Source organism: Lactuca serriola, chromosome 6, assembly GCF_051521515.1.
Source record: "Lactuca serriola cultivar US96UC23 chromosome 6, Lser_US96UC23_V15, whole genome shotgun sequence".
NCBI classification, from domain to species: Eukaryota; Viridiplantae; Streptophyta; class Magnoliopsida; order Asterales; family Asteraceae; genus Lactuca; species Lactuca serriola.
In genome coordinates, this window is record NC_136413.1 from 172,277,142 (window position 1) to 172,301,964 (window position 24,823).

At 40.6% G+C, this 24,823-nt stretch overlaps 1 protein-coding gene across 1 annotated transcript; it reads left to right on the top strand.

Moving 5' to 3' along the window:
- The first annotated feature begins 21,623 nt into the window (after window positions 1-21,623).
- On the top strand, window positions 21,624-24,226 carry LOC145057372 (type I inositol polyphosphate 5-phosphatase 1-like). The gene is made up of 10 exons (XM_079005190.1): window positions 21,624-21,786; window positions 21,977-22,124; window positions 22,201-22,275; window positions 22,387-22,459; window positions 22,567-22,671; window positions 22,745-23,180; window positions 23,267-23,451; window positions 23,536-23,644; window positions 23,727-23,869; window positions 23,962-24,226. The coding sequence occupies exons 1-10, from the start codon at window positions 21,742-21,744 to the stop codon at window positions 24,116-24,118; spliced, it is 1,476 nt and encodes a 491-aa protein (XP_078861316.1). The 5' UTR covers window positions 21,624-21,741; the 3' UTR covers window positions 24,119-24,226.
- The last annotated feature ends 597 nt before the right edge of the window (window positions 24,227-24,823 follow it).

Consider the following 24,823-nt stretch of genomic DNA (forward strand, 5'->3'; position numbering starts at 1 on the left):
TTGGGTCGTTACAGCAACTGATATGGGCATATTTAGTTATAAAATTCATGCATTATCTTAATACTTTATGTTGTTTTTGTCTCAAATATTGAATAAAAGGTACTTAATTAGTTTAAAATTTCATTTTCAACAACAAAGACATGCTCGGAAGAAAAAGGAAGCGACATTAGCGATTTGAAGCTTGTAATTTGGATTTTGAAGAAAGAAGATAAAAATGAAGAAGAACTCAGAGTGTTTATCCTAAAACACGACGATTTGATATGAAGAATCCCAAAAAATAGTGTCTTGCCGTACACACGATTTTAATGAAGAACACGGCGAGTTTGGGTCCTCCAACTCAACGTGTTGCGCCAATTTTTAGAATCTATTTAATGATCGTTTATGTTCGAAACCCTAGCGTTGGCTTGGAGTTTTTAGCGAATTTTGGAGGTCAGGGACATTCTCAAGAAGCTTTGGAACTCAGAATTCGACTAGAGGCTATTTTTGAATAGATCAAAGGCAATTAATCATTAATTTTCTCTTAATTTTTTGTGTGAACCATGTTTACAACATTAGATTTCGACTTTATGTTTTTATTTGCTGAAGTTATGGGCTAAAACACCATACTTTCATTTACAATAGATAATCTTATGAATATGGTTTGATTAGTGGATATGGATTATATTGATTTGGTTATTTATCTTGTTAATCTTGTTAAAAGATCCTTATGTGTTAGTGACAACTATTTTATGTTGATGACTAAGTATATTGAGTTGTATGAACATCTGCTTGATTACTTGAATCTTATGGTTTTGTGAAACAATATTATAAGCCTAGTGTTGTGAAAACAACCTAGGGTTAATTAGAAAATAAGTAAAGTAATGTGTGAGCATGTATGATGACCAACCATATATGAGTTAATTGAACCAACCAATTTAATTAACTACCATTACAAGTCTTGCTTGATTCGAATTGAAAACTAGTAAATTCTTTGATTTAATCACTTGATCACTGCTTTAATTGATTTATTTGCTAAAGGATTAGTAATAGTGAACATGAGCCTAATCACATTAGAAATCGGTAACTTATGATATATTAATCCATTGAGCTTTCCACGAAATCAACCATAGGAATAAGTGAATCAAATATAAACGGAAGTCTCTTTAATCTTATCGAATCTAGTTGTCATTTGTTTCTCTTTTAGTTGTTAATAGTTCTTTGCTAAAGTGTTAAAGTAATTGCTTAAGTTTCTTGTCTAGAAAAACTAGAGAAAAATCCCTTCTTTAATTAATTGTTTAAAATTAGATCATCATTCCCTGTGTTCGATACCCTTCTTGCCTTCACTAAACTGCTAATTGATAGGTACACTGCCTTTCGCGTGTTTGTTTTTGTGTTAAAGTTAGTTAGGATTAAAAATAGTACATTCCACACGTATCAGCAACAAAACCCACTGAAGCAGTCCCTAGGCTTTCCTAGGTTCCCGACCTCACCCTGCCATCAGCTGCTGAAGAACTCCTCATAATGTCAGTTAGCTACCTCATGAACACAATCACATGCAACAAAGCTTAGATAATCCTTCGAGTAATACACTCATCCCTACAACGGTTAGACTCAAATAAGAGTTGCGCAATAGGTTCAAATCCGTCACTCTGAGATTATCCAAACTTTTCCACATGTGACTTGACATATTCACTTAATAGTTAACTCACATTACTTATGATTTCCACAAAGCACAAAGCAAGAAGCATTCATGCAGTAACACTCCAATCCATAGAACAATCACGATTATCTAATCCTACATACTATAGCTCATACCAGGAGCTCCCACTCCCGCTACTGATTGCCTTACGTGTACTAATTATACCCAATCTAGCATCCCATACTTCCTAGGCTACAAGGCATCACATATCAGGCCAACCTATCACTGGCTAATCAGAACTAGCATGCAAGTCTACAAGCTCAAACAACAGGAAAACAAAGGTATCTCTCCTAGCATTCTATTACGCAAAAACTGAGCAGATCCTTATCCCTAAATAGCATGTGATCCACATATTCATAAATCAAATCATATCATATAACATGTATGGGTATTTTGGGAGAAACTTACTCGAGCTCGGTTGATTACATACACCACACCCTTTCTTGTATTAGAAAACTTGATTTTCCCTTTTTAAATCGTTTCCTTTCATTTTTGAAAACTTACCAAATCCTCAGTTTGAGTTCAGACACGCCTGAGAGTATGTCCGAATCCCTCAAACTGAGGCTCTGATACCAACTTGTAAAGTCACAATAATAATAACAAAAAAATTTTGTTTTTAGATTAATAAATCGTTAATACATATCATTTCAACAAAAAACAAGGCAATCAAGATTTATCAAAACATCCTTGAATCATACTAAATCACATAATGCAGACACATGTGGTGTGTGCTCTGCAATCATCCCGAGCTCTTCCATTTAAAAATCGAAACACTTGAAACATAAACTAAAAACCATAAGCACAAAGCTTAGTGAGTTCCCTAAGATACTAAATACCACACTTACATAAATCATATACTGGGCCTCACCCGGTATCGAGTCCTACTCGACCTCGGACCCCGTCCAACCTCGAGCCTCGCTCGGCTTCGGGCACAGCCCGACATCAAGCCTCGCTTGGATTACAAATTTGTCAATCACCACGTCCCGCCTGACATTGGGCCCCGCCCGATACACACATAGTCATATAACCATATAATCATATAAACATATAACCTTACTAGCACATGCAAAAATCACAATGAGTACAACATACCATACAGTCATCGAGCCCCACCCGGCATTGGTGCCTTTGACCCGCTAAACCCAGTGAGAAGACTCACCTTGCTCTGTCGAATCACTAAGATGATCCTTGGTTGTTGGCTGACAGATCCCCAAACTATCAATATTAAATAACATTCAATTAATAATTGGCTTCCCATCCAAACCATCAGACCATTACTAGGGTAGATGACCTAGTTACCCTTTACCTAGTTTGGACCAAGACCTAAGCCCAAACCTAATAATCTAAAAGGCCCAAATACCAAATTAGCCATCTACGGCCCCATTTATGGTCCAATTTTCCAAATTGGGCCCAAATCCCATTGTAGGCCTTCTCAAATAATTATCAACCCAAAACCTGATGGCCCAACAGGGCCCAAGGCAACTAAGCCCAAAAGATGGCCCAAACCGAAGCCCAAACCTCGAAATCCAATCTTGCAGAGTATGCGGGCGTACTTAGCTATATGCTAGGCGTACATGCTAAATGGCTTGTACGCCATGAATACAGACTTGTACACCCAACGTACTCACCCAATAAGCCAAATCCTTCCTTAAGCACTTAATGCTTAAGACCAAAAGTCCAAACCAAAGATCTACTTCTTAATAAACGTCTATAACCATAAAGTCACTAACTTGGTGACTTTGGATGCCCCAAAAGGACCCAACTTCAAGATATAACACTTCACTTTCATTAAATGGACACAATGGCATGCATGGTTGATTCTAAACCTTAAAGGTGCCAACTTTATGGACTTTAAACCTCATAAACACCAAGAGTGCCAACTCATAGCTCCTGGAGTGGTGCCTAACCACTAGATCTCATTCATGGGGCAAAAATGGTCCAAAACCCATATAGACTAGATCTAAGCTTTTAATGAGCAAGGTCATAGCTTTTTACCTCAAACAAGCTGGAAATGAAGTAGACAATTAGGATCCATAAGCTCTTCATTGATCCACAACCTTGCACCAAACTCCATCTTCTTGAGTTTGAACCAAAACACACCAAGATGCACACAATGAGCTCAAAGACACCACCATGGAGGCTAAGGGACAATTTCTAGGGTTTTAGGGGCTTGGAGGCTGGTAAAGAGGCAATCCCTAAAGACTTAAAGTGATTATATAGGGTACAACTTCTTAAATTCGGGTTTTCACTTAAACCTCGTACGACCTGTGTACTCCTCATACGCCCATCATACGAGGCCTCACACTCCCGATCCTTCCTTCGCAGTACGATAAGCGTAAACCACATTACGCCTCGCCTACTACCCTACGTACCAGTATTCCCCGCGTACTAGGGTTTCCTTTTAAATCCTAAAACACTCCGAACTCCATAACTTCTTTGTTATAAATCCGATTTCGATGATCCTTGTATCCATGAAAAGGTAACAAAGAGCTCTACGATTTAATCAAATCATACCTACCTTACAATTTCCCAAACAAACATCCCATTCCTATAAAATCCCAAGCTGGCATATTACCAAACTACCCGATGGCTACAAAAGACAAATTGAACACTCAGATCATTCAAATTATATCACCCACCTCCAAATGAGTACAGATGTCAATCCTTCAACGGTCCTAAGTTTTCTAATATCCAAATCCTTGATTACCACCCCGAAATGGGAAACAATTCGAAATAGGGCGTTACATAACTGTTTTATAATGGAATGGAATTGAGTGGTTTGTAATGGAATTGAATTGGATGATGTAATGGAATTGATTAGTTTGTAATCAATAGTGGAATTCATTAAAATTTTTGTAAATGATTTGAAATGTAGTTGAGTCATTTGTGGAATGGAATGGGATTAAATACTAATTGAAAATACAGATATATAACAACAAATTTATAGCACCAATGTCTAATTACCCATGAAATTCAAAATAAGTTTGAAACAAAAAATAATTGCAACATAATTGTTCATAACATAAAAAACAAACAAAAAAGATCATAACATAATTGTTCAACATGTAAGAAAAAACCCATTCATGTCTATCCCAAGTTCATTTAGGGTGTTATCTAAGTCTACTATGTACTCACTATCATAACTTTCTTCATCATCATCAATATCATCACTATTATGAGTATTCCTTCTAGGTTCTTCATTTGGAATTTCATCAGCATCATCAATATCATCAGCATCCTCATGCATTACAAATGTGTTTACATGAGGTGGGGTGGTCTCAAATTTATCATATACCCTTTTGTTTCACATTGGGTATTAATTTGATCACTTTGAGTTTCATTTGTTGACACAACTTCTGGTTTGCTTGATCCAATATAGTCCCATGTTTTAGTTTCCTTCCATTCCAAAAATATCCTTCTACACACGAAGGTTGATAAACAATTTCTTCTATCCTAACTTTACTAGGGTTATAGGACATTGAATATATATGGCACATTTTTTTACCATATTTAGTATAAACTTCAACCAATTTATGTTTGCCCACGTATGTACCCAAATGATTAATGTCACTGTCACTAGCCAAAGCAAACATACCAAAGTCCAAATCTGAAAAGGGTCTTTTGAAGTGGTAATAAAGAAGCTCATGTAACGCCTGTTCCATGTATCATTTGATTTTCTAAGTTTTTAGGGCTTTGTACTGGGACTCGACGAGTTAGGGAACCCAACTCGACGAGTAAAGATCGATTTTGGATGTAGGATTTAGGACCTACTCGACGAGTTGGAAGGCCCAACTCGACGAGTAGGCGTTGTAAAGGAAAACCCTAAATTTTATGGGTTTCCCCCTATATAATCTTCTTAAAACCTTGAGGATGACCTTCCATCAGCCTCCAAACCCTAAGAACGTCAGTGCTAAACCCTAATCTCCATTTTCTCTCATATTGTGAGCTAGAGTGACTTTTGGAGCTTAAGAAGAAGAAGAAAGTGAGAAGAAGGAGAAGATCCAGCAAACAAATCCCTCACTCTTAAGCTTGACCATCTTGAGGACTATTGTAAGCACTCAAGATTCGATTTTTATCTTAGAGTATGACTAGATCTTGAGTTTACTCTTCATTTCCTATTATTCTTGTTGATTGCATGCATGGGGTTCATAAAGTTTGCAAATTTATGAATCTCCAGGGCAAAATGGTCCCATGGTGGGCTATATCTAGCTTTTGGTCAATAATGGATGCCATGTATGGATTTTAGGGTATATTTTCCCTCTTTGGCCCTTTTGACTTCAAGACATGCATTGGACATACATGTCCATAAAGTCTCCATCTTTGGAAGGTTTTGGGGATTAGAACCTCTTTTGAAATGGAGGGATTCCAGATCCCTAGAGTCTTGAACCACTTGGCTAAGCTTTTGAGCTTTCCAACCTTTATTAAGGGCTTTAGATCATTCAGAGTGGTTCTAGAGGATAAAGTTGGAAACTTTATCCTTCTAGACACCTTTAGGTTTCAGATTTAAGCCCTAGAGTCTCTGCAATCAACGTACCATCCAAATAAGCAAACAGGGGAAAAACTCGACGAGTTGGGTCGGGTTTCCCCGTCTACTGGATATTGAATAAACTCGCCGAGTTGATGAGACAACTCGACTAGTAGGCTAGGGTTTGTCCCGGTTTTTTGGACTCTAAAGGAGCTCGACGAGTTTCTAGATGCACTCAACAAGTTGGGGTCAACATGGATTGCTGACATGGACTTTGACCAGGGTGGACCAAGTTTGACCATAAGGGTATTTCTGGAATTTCGGGATTTTGACAAGCTAGTCACATGATGATTATAGGCGGTTGAGTTGGAGCTACGCGTTGGGACTTATCTGATCTTATATTATCAGTTTAACATTTTTGAGAGGTGAGTCTCCTCACCATACCAATGGGTCTAAGGCACCAAGGCCGGCCCATTTTATGATATGTGGTACACTAGTTGAAGTAGTGTTATGTGGCATGTTAGCTAGTTATATGCAAGGAGGTATGCTAGTTGTATATGTGGTATACTTGTATGGATGACCATGGGAGAGCCCATGGCACCTGGATGCAAGACCATGTGGAGAGCCCATGGCTTTCCTATTAAATACCATGGGAGAGCCCATGACACCTGGATGTAAGACCATGTGGAGAGCCCATGGCTTTTCTATTAAAGACAATGAGGGAGCCCATGGCACTTAGGTGTAAGACCATGTGGGAGCCCATGACATCCTGGAGTAAGACCCTGGGGGAGCCCACGACATCCCTATATGTTATATGCATGCTTATATGGTTAATGCAGGTTTTATAGCTAATATGGATTATGTGGATTGTGCGGGGTATGTTCTAAGGAACTCACTAAGCATTAGCTTAAATTTTGTTGATTTGTTTCTGGTACTTCTGAGCCTAAGGGCAAGGGCAAGGCTTGATGGTGACATGCACTCTTTCGGGCGTTTTTATGGGACACTCTCTCTGATATTTGAAATAAAATATTCGATTTTATGAACTTGAAAACAATTGTTCTTGAGATTTTGTGGTTTATTGGAAATGTTTTGATTATTTAAAAATGAAAATTTTCTTTTGAAAATTAGTTCGTTACAACTTACCCTCCTCAACACAGCCTAGGGACTCAATCATCTCATTAATATCGTGCACACAAAACTCATCAATGTCTAGTAGATCAACATATCTTTCTTTTCCATTTACGTATCTCCTTCCAGGAAAACTTCGTAAACTCTCCACCATAGAATAATCATATGGAGAAGATATCTGGATGGACAACAGTAAAAGAGAAAGCTTTAACTTATTAGCTTGAAATTTTTTTGTTATAAATTAAATTTTTGAAAAAAGTGGGTCACCGTAATGTTTTTCAACGTCTATTTCTTCCATGTGTGCTCTAATCCTCCAACCCACCATTTTTAACTTATTGGCTTTTGAAAAAGCCACTAAATTAACAAGTCAATTTAAGAAGAAATCCCAAACACCCACTTCACTACATACATAATTTTATAGTATTTTTTTAATATCAATCTTCAAGTTCAAGTTCTTTTTTGGAATTCAGGTAGGTGATTTCTTACTTTTGTTCGTAATTGATTTACTATTTGTTCGCTGCTACTGATTTGCTACTTGTTTGTTGTTTATATATGATATTTTTAAAATGTATGAAAAATGATGTGTACAATGTTCTATAAAAAAAGGAATGTGTTTGCAGGAAAGTCGTTTGATCAAATGCCTGGGAGGAATAGTACTTTCTTATATATGTATGTTTTCACTTGTCAATTCTAACATACATGTTTTAATATGTAACTTTTGAAATTTTGATGTTGGTAACTTGAAAATGAACAATAGATGCAAATTTTCTAATAGGTAGGTTCCTCTTATATTTTTTGAATGTTGTTCTCAAGAAGATTATATCTTTATTTGAATGTAATGTAGGTAATGAAAGTCATTTTTGTTCATGTTACACAAAAAAAGTTTTTTTTATGCCAAACACTAAAAAATGGCTATCAACTTATAGCATTTAGACATCAGATAAACTAATCCAAACATTTTTAAAAAAACTTCATTTTATCTATGATAATGTGACATCCTCTAATGTTCAGAACCAATTAAAACTTTTCTTTACGCTTTAAAAACCATTTATTTATTTTTGCGGAAAATCCCAGTACAAATGATCATTTTGATTACAAATGTTTGTTTCCAAAATGTTAAAACCCTAAGGATGTCATAATCAATACATATACATAAAGCTATAGTGTAAAGACCTGATGATCCTGAATACTATTACGGGTTGTCTCTTAATCACTCAGTGTCCTAACCAAGTTCTAGTAGCTTAAGTCTTGATACCTATGATGCATATAAACTGAGTGGCTCGGGTTGGGGGAAACTTTGTGAGATACATGGGGATTTCAATCCCATGATATTGATATGATAATATTCTTTAATTATCAGACCCACAAAACCAACCGTTACCATACTAAATCCATACTGCCTTATATTCCTGCATATCTAGTCCTACCAATCCCCCCAGATCCTAGTCCAAGATTATCAGGGAGAAATTATATTGTCTGATGAACTGTTAAAAGATTGACTACACGGCTAGGGGCTTCTTTTTCCAGTGCAAGTCATAAAGGCTTGTGGGTCGTCAAACTATTTGATGAATATGGTTTTCCAATTCATCAACGTATATGGTTAATGAGCTCACACTAGCAAAGTAAATCACAAGACCATCTAGAATGATCAAGTGTTGTCACCTACTTTGCAGGGTGACCAGACATACCGCTAATAGTTGCTGCCTAATCGGGACCCACCATTTTGGTCATCCCGTACGGATCTACTGTACATCGACACCTGATAATGTCATGGAGCAAAACTTTACTCTCCATTCCTAGGTTAAGCACATTCTACTAATGAGACTACCTAATATCAAACTTAATTCAACTACATATCTTCCATGAGTCCAAGTTTATCCCTAGACTAGATTATAGTACCTGTAGCCAACTTTTAATACCAACTCTATTCTTGGGTGACACTAACCTATTTCTAGTGTATTTATATTCCCTAGAGAACTAGGTATTATTATTCTTTTATCTTCTCAACAATGTTACCTTTAATACTAGTATATGATGTTATCTATTTATGTAACATCCGGATTCCCAGGTATTCTATGTTATTCATTTATTTTGAGTTAGAGAGAAGGACTCGACGAGTCAACTCCTAGACTCGTCTAGTAGGATCGCGATTTGCTGACTGGATTAATGAATGGACTCGACAAGTCGACAGGGTGACTCGACGAGTCTGTGCTGGCGGCTGAAACCCTAAATCTTTGGGCATTTGCCCTATTTAAGGGTCCTTATAGCCCTCATTTGTGGCTACCAGTCCAGAGAGAGAAACCCTAGAGAGCTTGAACGAGTTGTCTGAGAGAGAAAGCCTTTTTGATCCTTGTTAGTGTGATTTTGCAAAGAAGAAGGTGTGTCCAGCAAGAGGAGGTCAAGGGGATTGCTATTCTGTGGGTTTCCAGCTTGGATCTGCAACTTTGAGGTAGTAAATCGATCCCTTCTTCTGTTTAGTATGAGATCCTTGAATTTTAGGGTTTTTTATAACCTTTATTGGCTTGAAATGTTGAGTATGTTGTCCTTTTAAGTGTTAGACTCTGGATCTGGACCTCTAGAGGTCCAGATGGCCTTATCCATTCTGCTTTATGTTGGTTCATGGAGGAAATGAGATTATGTTGCCATTTTAGAAGCCATTTCACCAAGGAAAGCCTTGTGTGCGTTGCATGAATGTCAAGACTGAACCTTTATGTGATTATCGTGTTTGGGAAGGTAAGATCTATAGGTTAGAGGAGCAGATCTGACCTCAGACGGTCATTTGAGTGTTGCCATTAAAGCAACTCGTCGAGCTCATAAGTGGACAAGACGAGTCGAGTCGGGGTTGCCCCACGATTCGTGATAGGATTAACCCGTCGAGTGGAGGGATGACTCGACGTGCCAAGCGAGACTAGAAGGATTCTGAGGATTCGCATGGACTCGCCGAGTCGCCCTTGTGCACTCGACGAGTCGGGTCAAAGTTTGACCGTTAACTTCAGTTGACCTTGGGGTTTTGGTCAAGCTGATTCAGGAGAGTTCAAGGAGGGGTAGAATGGCCTTCTACCCAATCCATAGAGATGAGACTATGAGAGGGCATTGATCAGGAATGTTATTCGGATGATAGGAGGAGGCTAGGTAGGGATGTCGAGCACGAGAGTTTATCCGACTTTGTACGAGGCGAGTCTTCTCACTATACTGTACCTAGAGTGGTACCTATGTGGTACGAGGTGAGTCTTCTCACTATACTGTACCGAGAGTTTATCCGACACCGGTCTCTCAGCATAATTCAGGCTTGCATCCACCTGGATATCTTCTAATGCCACCATTGCCGACTCGTCGGCTATACACTTCCGCAACTGCGATACGTGGAAAGTGTCATGAATCTGACCCAATTCTGCGGGCAACTCCAAGCAATAGGCTACCCTGCCCACCCTCGCAATCACCCTGAAGGACCAATATATTGGGACCCCCAACTTGCCCTTCTTCCTGAATCGGATCACTCTTTCCAAGGAGAGACCTTCAGGAGCACGAAGTCGCCGACCTGTAACTCGAGCTCGGACCGGCGTTTGTCCGCATAACTCTTCTGCCGACTCTGGGCGGTCAATAACCTCTGTCTGACCTACTCGATCTGCTCTGTCGTCTGCAGCACAATCTCGGTGCTTCCCATCACACGCTGCCCCACTTCTCCCCCGCAAATGGGGGTTCGACACCTCCTCCCATACAACAGCTCAAAGGGCGGCATGCCAATTCTCGAATGATGGATGTTGTTATAAGAAAACTCCACCAAGGGCAAATAAGTGTCCCAACTCCCTCCGAAATCCAATACACATACCCGAAGCATATCCTCGAGCGTCTGAATCATCCGCTCACTCTGCCCGTCCGTCTGTGGGTGGTATGCAGTACTGAAATGCAACCTCGTACCCAACTCCTCGTGAAACTTCTTCTAAAATCTAGAAGTAAATCGCACATCTCGATCTAAAACAATCGAGATTGGAATGCCATGTCGTGATACCACCTCCCTCACATACAACTCTGCCAGCCTCTCAGCAGAAGAGCTCTCACTGATGGCAAGAAAGCGAGCGCTCTTCGTCAACCTGTCCACAATCACCCAAATTGCATCGACACTCCTCGCGGTCCTAGGCAATTTGGTGATGAAATCCATGGTAATCTGTTCCCATTTCCACTCGGGAATCTCTAATGGCTGCAGCTTACCATGTGGACGTTGGTGCTCGGCCTTCACCCTGCGGCAGGTCAAGCACCTCTCCAAAAACCATGTGACATCCCTCTTCAAACAGGGCCACCAATAATCCTTTTTCAGGTCCAAATACATCTTAGTGGCCCCGGGATGCGTCGAAAATTTCGATTGATGAGCCTCCTCCATCAAAATGGTACGCGTACCGCCCACAGACGGTACCCAAATCCGGCCCTGAAATGTCATAAGCCCTTGGCTATCAGTAAAAAATTCTGATACCAGCCCGACAACTCGCTCCCTCTTCTGGCTTTCTAACCTGACAGTCTCAGCCTGGGCCCCTCTGATAGCATCCAACACCGGGGTCATCACTGTCAATATCAAACAAACATCCCGCAATGGGGCGCCCTCTGCCCTACGGCTCAGAGCATCGGCTACAACATTAGCCTTGCCCAGGTGGTACAGGATCTCACAATCATAATCCTTGACCACGTCCAACCACCTCCTCTGGCGCATATACAGGTTGGGCTGATCCATCAAATACTTCAAGCTCATGTGGTCCGTGTATATCGTACACGAACCCCATACAGATAATGTCACCAAATCTTGAGGGCGAACACTACCGCTCCCAGTTCCAAATCATGAGTGGGATATCTCGACTCATGAGGCTTAAGCTGCCTTGATGCATACGCTATCACATGCCCCCTCTACATAAGCACCACTCCCAGACCGGATATCGATGCATCACAATAAACCACAAAATCTTCCATCCCTTCTGGAAGAGCTAGAACTGGTGCTTCGTATCATTTCTGGCGAAGTGTCTCGAACGAGGTCTGCTGCTCCGGACTCCAAGAAAACGCAACACCCTTCCGGGTCAACTTGGTGAGTGGCAGGGCGATCTTGGAGAAATCCTTAATAAATCTCCGATAATAGCCGGCCAAACCTAGAAAACTCCTGATCTCAGTGGGTGACCTCAACACCTCCCATCTCATGACCGCCTCAATCTTGGCCGGATCGACCAATATCCCATTCTGGTTAACGAGGTGTCCCAGAAACTGGACCTCTCATAGCCAGAACTCACATTTGGAGAACTGGCATAAATCCTCTCCGATCTCATAACTCCGAGGATCTCCCTCAAATGCTCCTCATGCTGCTCTCTGGTTCTCGAATACACCAATATGTCGTCGATGAACATAATCACTGAGCGATCCAACATCGATCTGCACAACCTGTTCATGAGATCCATGAACACCGCAGGTGCGTTGGTGAGTCAGAAATGCATCACCACGAACTCGTAATGCCCATAACGAGTCCGGAATGTTGTCTTCTGGACGTCCTCCTCCCGCAGCCTCACCTGATGATACCCAAACCTCAAATCGATCTTGGAGAACCAAGATGCTCCCTGCAACTGGTCAAACAAATCGTTGATCCTCGGTAATGGGTAACGGTTCTTGACCGTTAGCTTATTCAGCTCACGATAATCAATGCACATCCGGAGCGAGCCATCCTTCTTCTTGACAAAAAGGATGGGCGCCCCCATGGCGAACTGCTCGATCTGATAAACCCCTTCCCCAGCATCTCCTGGAGCTGCGAGGATAACTCCTGCATTTCTGGAGGCGCAAGGCGATAAGGTGCCTTAGCAATGGGCGCAGCTCCCGGAACCAACTCAATACTGAACTCTACTTGCCTCTCCGTAGGAACACCTGACAAATCCTATGGAAACACATCCGGAAACTCGCGTGCTATCGGAACCTCCTCAACTGACTTCAGTCCCTCTGAAACAACCCTCGCATCCATCACAAATGCCACAAATCCTCTACAGCCCTGTTGTAGACTCTATCTCGCTCTGGCGGCCGAAGAAAATGCTGATCCCGCACGTGTACCCTCGTCGTGCACTGTAAGAACTCCCCTACTAGGGTCTCGAATCGTCACCAACTGACGCTCGCAGTCTATCACAGCTCCCTGTCTGCTCAACCAATCCATACCCACTATAACACACACTTCCCCCATCGCGATCGGAACTAGATCTATCGGGAACTCCACACCAAATATCTCAAGGACACATCCTCGAATCACATCCGAAGCATACACTGCTCGCTCATCAGCTATGGAAACTCACAGAGGCCGACTCAACGACTCTCGACGGATACTAATGCGCTGAATAAAAGCCAAGGAAACAAATGACCGACTCGCACCCGAGTCAAATAAAACCAGAGCAGGTATGGAACTCACAAGAAAAGTACCTACGCATATCATCATATAAGCATAAAAACTCAACTCAAATAAAAGATGAAAGAGAATACATACCAGCCACAACATCGGGCGCCGCGTGGACCTCTTCCGCGGTCAACTGAAATGCCCTCCCTCGAGCCTTCGGGGCCTCGACCTTCACCGGCCGAACCTTGGTAACCCTAGCAGCAAGCGCAGATCCCTGTGCTGATCCCTGGTGTAGCTGAGGGCACTCAGCCTTCTGATGGCCGGTCTGGTTGCAATGGAAGCAAACCATAAATCCCTTGGGGAAATCCTTGGCGATATGCCCCTCCTTTGCATATTTGTAGCAAGCACCCGATCGACAGGCCCCCTCATGACCCTTGTCGCACTTCCCGCAAGTGCGGCCCTTCTGGCCTCCAGTCCTCGAATCGGCGGACTTGGTCCGCTTGGCTGTCGGCTGAGACTGAGCCGGCCGTCGATCCATCCTCTGAGACTCGGCCTCCTCCCTAGCCTGAGTCTCCAACTCAATCTCCTTCTTCCGGGCATTTTCCTGGAGCTCAGCAAATGTCCGGTACGTTGAGTTCGACACGAACTCCCGAATTTCCCTCCTCAGAATACCCAAATACCGGCTCATCCGAGCCTGCTCAGTAGACACCTGCTCAGGGCAGAACATCGCCCTCTCATGAAACTTCCAGGTGACCACAGTAACCGAATCATTACCCTGCTTGAGGGTCAAGAACTCCTGAACCAGCCGTTCCCTCTCCACCGGGGGAACATACTCGTCTCTGAACATGGTGGTGAACCTCTCCCAGGTCACCGTTGAAATCTCTGCAAGAGTGAAGTCCATTGTCACAAACTTCCACCAATCCTTCGCTCCCAAGCGAAGCTGGTTCAAAGCAAACCGTACCCTCAGATGCTCCGGACATGAACACGTATAGAAGCATCCCTCAATGTCAGCAATCCATCTCATCGCAGCGATCGGATCCTGTGTCCCATCAAACTCGGGTGGCTTCGTGTTTCTGAACTCCTGGAACAACAAAGAGTCACCCCCCTGAGGTCTGGCAGCAGCCACAGCTGCTGTAGCTACAGCAGCTGCGGCCTCAGTCACCGCGGTGTACCGCTCATCAAAAGTCTCCAACAGTGTGGTCTTGATAGACCCAAACATCTCCGGAATCTCGGCCCTGATCGCCGCAGCCACCTCATCGTGGATCATCTGACGAAGCTCCTCGTCACTCACACTGCTCGCCTCAGGTTTATGGCGTGTCCCAACCATAATGCCTCTGAAATACAACAAAAATATTAGAGACTCGATCGAGCATAATCATACTCGATGACGCCACCCTACTCGTCCTCTGTTGCCCAAAAGATTCTTACTTGGAATACCCACTGATCCGGTGTCTTCAGTAGTACGAGTCCAATACTACTGACCATACCGCATCAGTATTCACTCCAAGTCCTCCTCCTTGGATCCTGGATTACAAGTACTCTACTCTCATGAGCTCCTAACTGCTATACACTCGTTCTCAAAGCATCTCAGCAGCAGAAATCTCCTAGGCTAAGGCATCACAAATCAGGCCACTCTAGTCCTAATATGTATACCTAGCCTACTCTAGCATGCATAATGTAACATAACATATCTTATAACACATAATGTAAGGGTACTTTTGGAAATTCACCGTTCGGGCGCTGGCTGATTGTACGCACGACTCTGCTCTGTTTGTCTCAAAACTCTCTTTACTCTTTACAAAAATTTACTTTATTATAAAAAAAAATTCTCAAATCCTCAGTTTGAGTTCAGATACGCCCGAAGGTGCATCCGAATCTCTCAAACCAAGGCTCTGATACCAACTTGTAACAACGTAAATTTCAAACCAAAAATTTCATTTTTGGCACAACCATTTTCACATAAAATGTTTTATAAAGTATCCAATATTAGTTATCAAAACATATCATATCCCAAGATCACAAAAATCAAATCCTCTCTCTCTAGTGTGTACGAGTCATGCCGGCGCCTTCCCACGATCCTCGCTAGTACCTGAAACACATAACACAACAACTGTAAGCATATTGCTTAGTGAATTCCCCAAAATACCCTTACACACATACGCCTTTCCAGGCCATACTCTACACGACCTTCCGGTCCATGTGTCTCAGGGGACTTCCGTCCCAGTCCCAGTAGACCTTCCGGTCCTACTCGTATCGACCTTCCGGTCCATGACTCCCGAACCTTCTGGTCCACGTCATAATGCCTTCCGGCCCATATCATACATAGCATACATATCACATTCATAACACATATAGAACGTGCAACGCATAGCATACAAAACATGAAACTCATAGCATACAAGACCTTTCGGTCACACATAGGTACCTTTCCAGGTATAGTATAGTGAGAAGACTCGCCTCAGATATCTCGGTAAGTCTCTGTCTCAGTAGAAATGTGATCTAGCCTCCGCCTAATCACATAAAGCAAATACTCCCATAAATACAACTGAACTCAACCCTAAAAGTCAACAAGGTCAACGGTCAACTTTGACCCGACTCGGCGAGTGCACTAGGGCGACTCGGCGAGTCTACATGTAACGACCCGTCTCTGGTATGTTGCTTCCATTGTATTTATTTTGAAGTTTTCAAGAGGGACTCGGCGAGTCTATAGCCTGACTTGTCGAGTAGGGACGGGATTTCGAGCACGTGTAAGTCGGCGACTCGGCGAGTCTGCCTGCTAGGAAGAAACCCTAAATCCCCGGGTTTGCTCACTATTTAAGCAGTGTTATGTGCCCCAAACTCGCCTCCTTCACCCTTAGAGAGCTGTGAGAAACGCTTAACCCATCCCTTGATTGATTAAAGTGTTTTTGTGTGAATTCTTGAAGGCCTGAAGACGAAAAAGAAGAAAGGACCAAAGAGAAGAGGTGTAGAGCAAAGATCCAAGGTCAAAATCAGAGTTCATTGAGGTATTTCTCGGATTCCTTCTGTTTTATGCTTTAAACCTCCATTAGAACATTTCTAGGGCTAGTTTGATGTATTTTCCAAACCTTATAGTTGTATGGATGCCTTAATAGGTCGAGATATCCCTAGATCTGTTCATTTAGGAGTTGTAGAGCCCGGATCTATTGCCTTTTTGAAGTTTCTTTGCATGAGAACCCTAGATCTAGCCTTTATTATGCTTTTTGAGCCTTATAATCTTCATGGATGCTTATGGGCACGTAAAGATAGAATCTTTACGTGTTAATCGAGCTAAGGGAGCCCAGATCTATAAGTTTTATACGCTGGATTCAAGCAGAATCGAGTTTAGAGTAGTTGCATGCATGCGACTCGGCGAGTCGAGTCGCGAGTCCCCGATTTTCCCCTTTTGAGTGATGACGAGTGGGGACCAGTGAGTAGTAGAGTGGACTCAGTGAGTTGAAGGTCAGACTCAGTGATGGAGGGACTCGACGAGTTGTTCATACAACTCGGCGAGTCCAAGGCAATCTTCTTAGCTCAAGAACAACTCGTCGGGTTGTTTATATGACTCGGCGAGTCGGATGCAGATTGCCTGAGTTTTTGAATCGAAAGGGAACTCGTCGAGTCGATGCCATACTCGACGAGTAGCAGCGAGTAGGGTTGAGAAGTAAGAATAGAGACTCGGCGAGTTGGCGGCCCAACTCGGCGAGTCAGGTCAACTGTAGGTTGACTTTGACCGAGAGAGTTGACTTTGACCAGGGGTAAAAGAGTCATTTTACCCCAATACAGTGATTAGTATTTGATTGAGTGTGTTTATGGAATTGTAGCCGGGGAGATACCGGAGCAGCAGCAGATAGCTTCCAGAGCCATACACACAGCAGCCAGTTTACGAGGTGAGTTCCCTTCCAGTAGGAACGGGTCTACGGCCACAATGCCGGCCCGTTTAGTTAACAGTAGTTCTGGACTTCAGTCCGATGCAGTATTTAGAGTGCTTGATGTCTTTGTGATTCAAGCATGTTTTATGTTATGTGTTCCGGACTTCGGTCCGATGCAGTATGTGTGTTATGTTAGCAAATACGTGTTTATGTTATGCTATGTTCAGACAGTTTCGAACTTCGGTCCGATGCAGTTAGTTCCGGACTCCGGTCCGATGCAGGGGACAAGGTCCCAGTCAGTTCCGGACTTCAGTCCGATGCAGTCAGTTCCGGACTTCGGTCCGATTCAGTTAGTTCCAGACTTTGGTTCGATGCAGCTAGATCCGGAGTTCGGTCCGATGCAGTGGGCAATGCCCAGTATGTGCTTTATTTGTTATTGTGTGGTATGTGGTAGTTTGGGGGAGCTCACTAAGCTTCGTGCTTACGGTTTCAGTTTTTGGTTTCAGGTACTTCCGCAAGTAAAGGGAAGAGCTCGGGGTGATGGCATCGCACACACCACAGCTTCAGTTTTTGTCCTGGGAGTTGATTCAGTTTCTTAGATATGTTTGATACAGTTGTGACACAGTTTTTCTCACAGTATTTTAGTATGGTTTTGGGATACGCAATGCATGGTTTTATTATGTGATACTCAATTTTATGATTTTTGTTATATTTAAAATGAAATTTTTGGGTCGTATTTTTGGGATGTTTCACTACACGTGTCCACAGACTCACTCTTAGACCCTCTCTTGGCATGTCGAGTACTCCCCTGACTCGACGAGTTCCACCTGGCAAGAATCGCGGGGCCACCCCGACTCAACTCGCCGAGTCCCAAGAACAACTCGGCGAGTTCCAACTCGAACTCAGACCCCTGACTCTCCCTGACTCACCGAGTCATTCCCCCAACTCGACAAGCCCATTCACTGAGTGATTTACGGGCAACCTTCAAACTACTCGCCGAGTTTGTTCTTTGGACTCGGCGAGTTCATGCCATGCACAAACTCAAAACGACTTCTGAGGTTAGATCTATTCCATACAATCATAGATCTAGCCTCCCCAAGCATGATAAACACGTAAAGTTCGGACCTTGACACACATATAACATAGAAATCGTCCAAAATGGTGATTAGCCCAAAAAATGACATTCTAAGCTCATGACTTCCAAAATGGCTCATAGAGCTCCAAGGGTTAAGGTCTCTAGACCTCTTTGAGTCCAGATCCAAAGCACAAACTCGAAAGGGGACTAAATACTCTACATACTCTTCTTCGAAAGGGTCTAAAAACCCTAACTCTATGAATCAACACCCAAAATTGGAGAAGGTCCGAAGGAATACCTTAATATGAAGCCTTTGATCTCTGAAGACACTAGATTTGCACTTCCTTCAGCCTTCTTTGCCTTGGTCACCTTCTCCTTCAAATTTCACCAACAAAAGATCAACAATAGCCTCTCTTCACCTCACAAATGATCTAAGACTCTCTCTGGGGTGTGGTAGCCGCAATGGACGGCCATAAGGGCCTTTATATAGGTCTCAAACCCTGGAAATTAGGGTTTCATTAAACAGCGTGGACTCGCCGAGTCACTCATGAACTCGCCGAGTCCAGCTGTGAACTCGCATCCGAATTCGCGACCATACTCGGCGAGTCTAGACGCCAACTCGCCGAGTTCCCCCACAAAACCCAAAAATAAAGGGACAAAATCTCATACCTGGAAATCCGGGTGTTACAAATAATCTTCTATCAAAAAATTATTTTTAACGCTAAATATGTCTTAATTGACTAGCCCGAATCTGCGTATGTTACATATAATAAGCTATAAGTTATCATTTTAAATAGGGATAGTGACACATGAGCCCAATAATGTATTTTAAATTTGTTGATTCAATCCCTTAACTTATTTTTGTACCTGCTTTTTTGATCCCTATAACATATCATTACCACTTTCATATACCTAGTAACTTTTACTTAATTAAATTTTTTTAATTAAATCCACCTCACCTCTTGTCCACGTCTCCATCCCTCCCCTTCTATCTCTCACACACACAAACTTACAACTAGCTAAGATTCATTTTCATTTTTCCCGTCTATTTTGTGTAATCAATCATCCATTTCTGTACAATCAAACCCAAGCAGCCTCTAAATTCTTCAAATTAAATATGTTACATGAACCAATAACACCAAAGAAACCAAAAATATTGGAGAGATAAAACCAACAAGTTCACGCATTTTGTCGATTGAAAGGAGGTCAATGATGACATGTTGAAGAATTAATTATCATGGTCTTCGTACATAGACGAAGATGTGGTTTATAATGGTGGGAGGAAAGGGAGAGAGCTCACGATGAATGGATAGTCGATAATGATTAGATGAAGGTTGTGAAGAACACGATAAATGGGAGAAATGAGGCAGTAGACGCCAGTGAAAATGACAAGCTTAGCCTGGTTGTCAATCGAATGTGGAAATTTGTGGAGAGTCGCATCAAAAAGCATAGGGCCAACCTTAGTCTTCATTGAATAAATAGAAATCCAAAATTGATTCAGGACTACAGCTTACCAAGAAGCATAGGGAAGGGCAATGGGCAATTAACTTCATCTTGTTTACCAGAATCATAGTCGGATCTCACATCAAGACATCGATATATGCAGTTGATGAGAGTATATCAATGTTGCCCACATGAAAATGACGTAAATTCGTTTCCTTGAGAAGGAAAAGTCGAGGCTATTGATTCAAAGAGAGAACTAAACATGTCATTGTTGGTGGAGAGAGAGAGAGAGAGAGAGAGAGAGAGAGAGAGAGGTCATTTCCCTTATAATCAACAAATAAATTATTATACCAATTAAATGAGCTAGTATAAAGGATAACCGGGTTACCCATTTGTTTTGTCAAAATGACCAATTAGACCTCACAAAAATAATTTTATTCCCTCATAAAGAATGCAAATAAGTTAAAGGATTAATTAGTAGGGTTTAGCAAAAACCGAACCGACTAAAAAACACCGACAAAACCACAAAAACCCGCAACCGATGCAAAAACCAATGGTGCGTATTTCATTTTCGCAAAAACCGAAGGTTTGCATGCCAGTACGGTTTTTACCAGAAAACTAGTCCACCAAAACCGAACCGCACCAAAGATATATAAAATAATAAATCACTAATTTATATTTATATTCTATAATATATACATGTTATTTAAATTACCGAGAAATACTAGTACATATGATATTTGGAGTTTGGACTTTACAAATGGTTTTAGCTAAGGATGAGCATCGGAACCGGGTACCCGTTTTTGGAACCGGAACCGCCTCGGAACTGCCGGTTTTGGAACTGGAACCGCCTTAAGCGGTTCCGGTTCCAGTTCCTAAAGTTATGGAACCACCTTAAGCGGTTCCGAAAAACGAGAATATAAACCGGTTTCGGCGGGTACCCAGCGGGTAGCGGTTCCGGTTCCGGTTCTCGTTTTTCGGAACCGCTACCCGCTGGGTACCCGCCGGAACCGGTTTATATATATATATATATATATATATATATATATATATATATATATATATATATATATATGTTACTTAGACCGATTTAGTATATATTGGTCCAATTTTGTCCGACTTTGGTCCGAATTGATTTGATTTGGATCGAACTAAATTGCGGTTTTGTCGAAAAAAGTTAACAAAATTAATGCGACTAGGTTACCCGCTCCCGGAACCGGAACCGCCGGTTCCGGGACTAGTTCCAAACATTTAAGAACTGCCTAGAGCGGTTCTGGTTCCGGTTCTAACTTTTTAGGAACCGCCGGTTCTGGTTCCGGTTCTGGTTCTCGCCAAATGAGGCGGGTACCCGCCTACGCTCATCCCTAGTTTTAGCCATTTAATTGGGGATTCCAAATCATTTTTAGAACTTATTTTTTCTATTTTGGTTTTAGTTTTGTAGTTAAAACTACAGCAAAATATGTCACTGTATGTTATAAGTTTATAACAAGTCAACCAAACTTTAATTTTTTATTTCTTAGTCTTTAAAGTCACTTAGAACTTTTGTTTTTATATTTTTGCATTGGGCTGAAAATAAACTTTTGCATAATTACATTAGTCAAACGCCTCAAGAGTTATTTCCCTTTTCAAATAAGCTTAGTCAACACCCTCAGGAGGGTATATGCCAATCAATTATTTATCTCATTCATACGCTTCAAATTTCAAAACTTTTAGTCAACTGGAGGTTCATCAAATCAAAACATGATCCTTCATGATCATCGACGCTCAAGGAATCGATCTCCTGAGGTAATTATACCTTTAACCACAACCATCGAGGTATAATCATGATTTTCATCCGTAGATAACTCGTTATCTGCAATAAGATGCGTTGGATGGAGTTTGAGATATTAATCTGTGATGGTTGTAGATAATATCTTCCTGTATTAACTTGTATAGTTATTCTTTCGATTTTTGTGTAACTTGAGAAGAACTGCAGAGAGGCTGGGTTGAAAAATGTCTGGGTTACACCTGTCTCCAGTTGTTCTGGCCGAGGGTAGTTGTCCGCAAATGGCTCAATATTTCTGATAATACTTCAGATTACAGTGCCGATTCCGATGACAGCATCCATGATTCCGTTGACACAGGTTAGTTTGATCGTAATCGTTATCACAAATTGAAAATTAGGGTTTGAAGTTTGATTGATTCGATTTCTTTTAACAGAAGCGTTTTGTTATTGGCCAAAAGAATCCAGACTCGATGATAAGAAACTAGATGATTTTCAGAGTGATTTAATTGGTAAAAGAGATACCATTTTTGCTTTTAGGACTTACGTTTTAACTATGTGGATACCATTTCCTTTATGATCTTCCAATTTTGTTGTCTGTGTTGCTTCTCTTTTGACATCAGGAGCTTTTCCCAGGTCAAGAAGACGAAAATCAGAGACATTCAGAACACAATATATCGACACTAAGGAACTCAGGTTTTTCTGGTTCTCCTTTTCCTCTCATATGGCTTCTGTTATCATCAGATTGTTTATCTAATCATGTTATCGACAATTTGACACCTTAAAACTTCTAATTCTGTTAGAGTATCTGTTAATACTTGGAATGTTGGAGGTGAACTTCCACCAGAAGACTTAAACATCAAAAACTGGCTTGATACTGAATACCCTGCAGACATATATGTAATTGGGTAAATATCATTTTGACTTTTAGCAATACTTTTGAGTTTTGATTGTATATGAAATCCAACGCCTTTTTTGCAGTTTTCAAGAAATCATACCTTTAAACGCTGGTAATATCTTTGGTTCTGAAGATAATTATCCAATTTTGATATGGGAAAACATCATTCGTGACACTCTTAATAAAATTCAACCTATAAAGACTGAATTCAAATCCTATAGCAACCCTTCTTCTCCATCAAGATTTAAAAAACCTCCAAATATAGAAGATGAATTTATGCTAGAAAGTGATGGAGAGTGTGATGATGATCCAGTAGGGCAAAGTTGTCATTATTGGGTTGAAAAACTTGATCTTGATTCTATAATGCACAAAAAAAGATCAAGATATGTTAGAATAATAAGCAAGCAAATGGTGGGTGTTTTTCTTACTATTTGGGTTCGTAGAAGCTTGAAGAAACATATCAAGAATGTACACGTGTCAACTGTTGGTGTTGGTGTAATGGGCTACATAGGTAACAAGGTTTGTAATTTGTATTGTTCCTTTTCTTTTCTGAATTCCTTTATAAATTTTTCAAATGATTTGTTATTTTATTTTTTTTCTTTTAGGGTTCGATATCAGTTAGTATGTCTATATATGAAACAAACTTTTGTTTCGTATGCACTCACTTAACATCTGGTGAGAGAGAAGTAGATGCAGTTAAGAGGAATGCTGACGTGGATGAAATACATAAAAGAACAAATTTTAATTCCATGTCAAAAGTCGCACTTCCAAGGAGCATTAAAGAACATGAGTAATTAATTACTAATTATACTCGTATTTGATTACGTCAATATAATTTTTTTTTATTATAAATTTTAAATTGTTGTAATTTCAGGCGAATAATTTGGTTAGGTGATCTTAATTATCGTATCAATTTACCATACGATGAAACATGTCGCTTAATTTCCAAAAATGACTTGTCCAAGTTGCTAGAGAGTGATCAAGTAATTTTTTTTTTTCATTTACTTTATATAAAAATCGATATTGTTAGGACCCATAAATAAATTTTATTTTATTTTGTGAAAGCTTGGTTGGGAGCTAAAAAAAGGTGGTGTATTTGAGGGGTGGAAAGAAGGAAATTTGAATTTTCCACCAACTTATAAATACGAGCAAAATTCAGAGAAATATTATGGTGAGGATCCTAAAGGGGGTAGGCGGAATCCAGCATGGTATAAAATTTAGAAACTTAATAATTGATTTCTTTGAATAATATGAAAATATGTTTTTTTTTTGATGTTATTGGTTTAAATTAATGGTGTAGGTGTGATCGGATACTTTGTTTTGGGAAGGGGATAAAGCAAGTGGGCTATAAAAGGGCTGAGATTAGGGTTTCTGATCATAGGCCAGTTTCTGCATTGTATATGATAGAGGTTGAAGTTTGCTCTCTACGAAAGTTACAAAGGGCTGTAATTTGGTAAATAATAGTAATTTTTTTAGTGATAGTAAATAAAATGTTGTGATAGAAAGAAATGGAAGCAAGATGATATTGTAAACAAATAAATGAAAGTGTGTTGTTATTTATTGCATTTAGCGCTACATATAGGGATTGTTTGATGAAATTGTTTTTGAGTAACTTAATTTAACTCTTGTTTTGTATACATGTTAATGGTTTTAACACATGTACATAAATCTTTGAGTTTCTCATTAAAAAAAGCATAATAAAATGACTAAATAGCTAAAGAGGGAAAATATAGTTATATTCTTATACAAAATTTATGACATAAGATGCAAGACTCGTATGTATACATAAAAACTTTATATAATGTAACTCCAAACAATGAAACACCATCATTTTGATGTCGATCTGACATCTACCTAATATTTGGCCTTTTTTGAAATCGGTAACATGATCAGGACAATGGAATGTGTTTACTTTATGTGAAATGTTATGATAAACTAAGGGCGTTGAAAAGCTAACTGGTAGTTGAAAATATTAACCGGTAAAAAATAATTTTTGGTAAAACTAGTCGATAAATTAACTAAAATGATATAAAAACATATATATATATATATATATATATATATATATATATATATATATATATATATATATATATATATATGAGGGATTAAGTTTTTTTATCATTAATATAGTTACAACTGATTAATCAGTTTTGTTCACC

What these genes read in the sequence shown, in the direction of transcription:
- LOC145057372 (XM_079005190.1), top strand. Translation starts at nt 21,742, where the DNA reads ATGATCCTTCATGATCATCGACGCTCAAGGAATCGATCTCCTGAG. An exon ending in ATCGACACTAAGGAACTCAG is followed by an intron (nt 22,460 to 22,566) that starts GTTTTTCTGGTT and finishes TAATTCTGTTAG; the next exon opens with AGTATCTGTTAATACTTGGA. An exon ending in TGGGCTACATAGGTAACAAG is followed by an intron (nt 23,181 to 23,266) that starts GTTTGTAATTTG and finishes TTTTTCTTTTAG; the next exon opens with GGTTCGATATCAGTTAGTAT.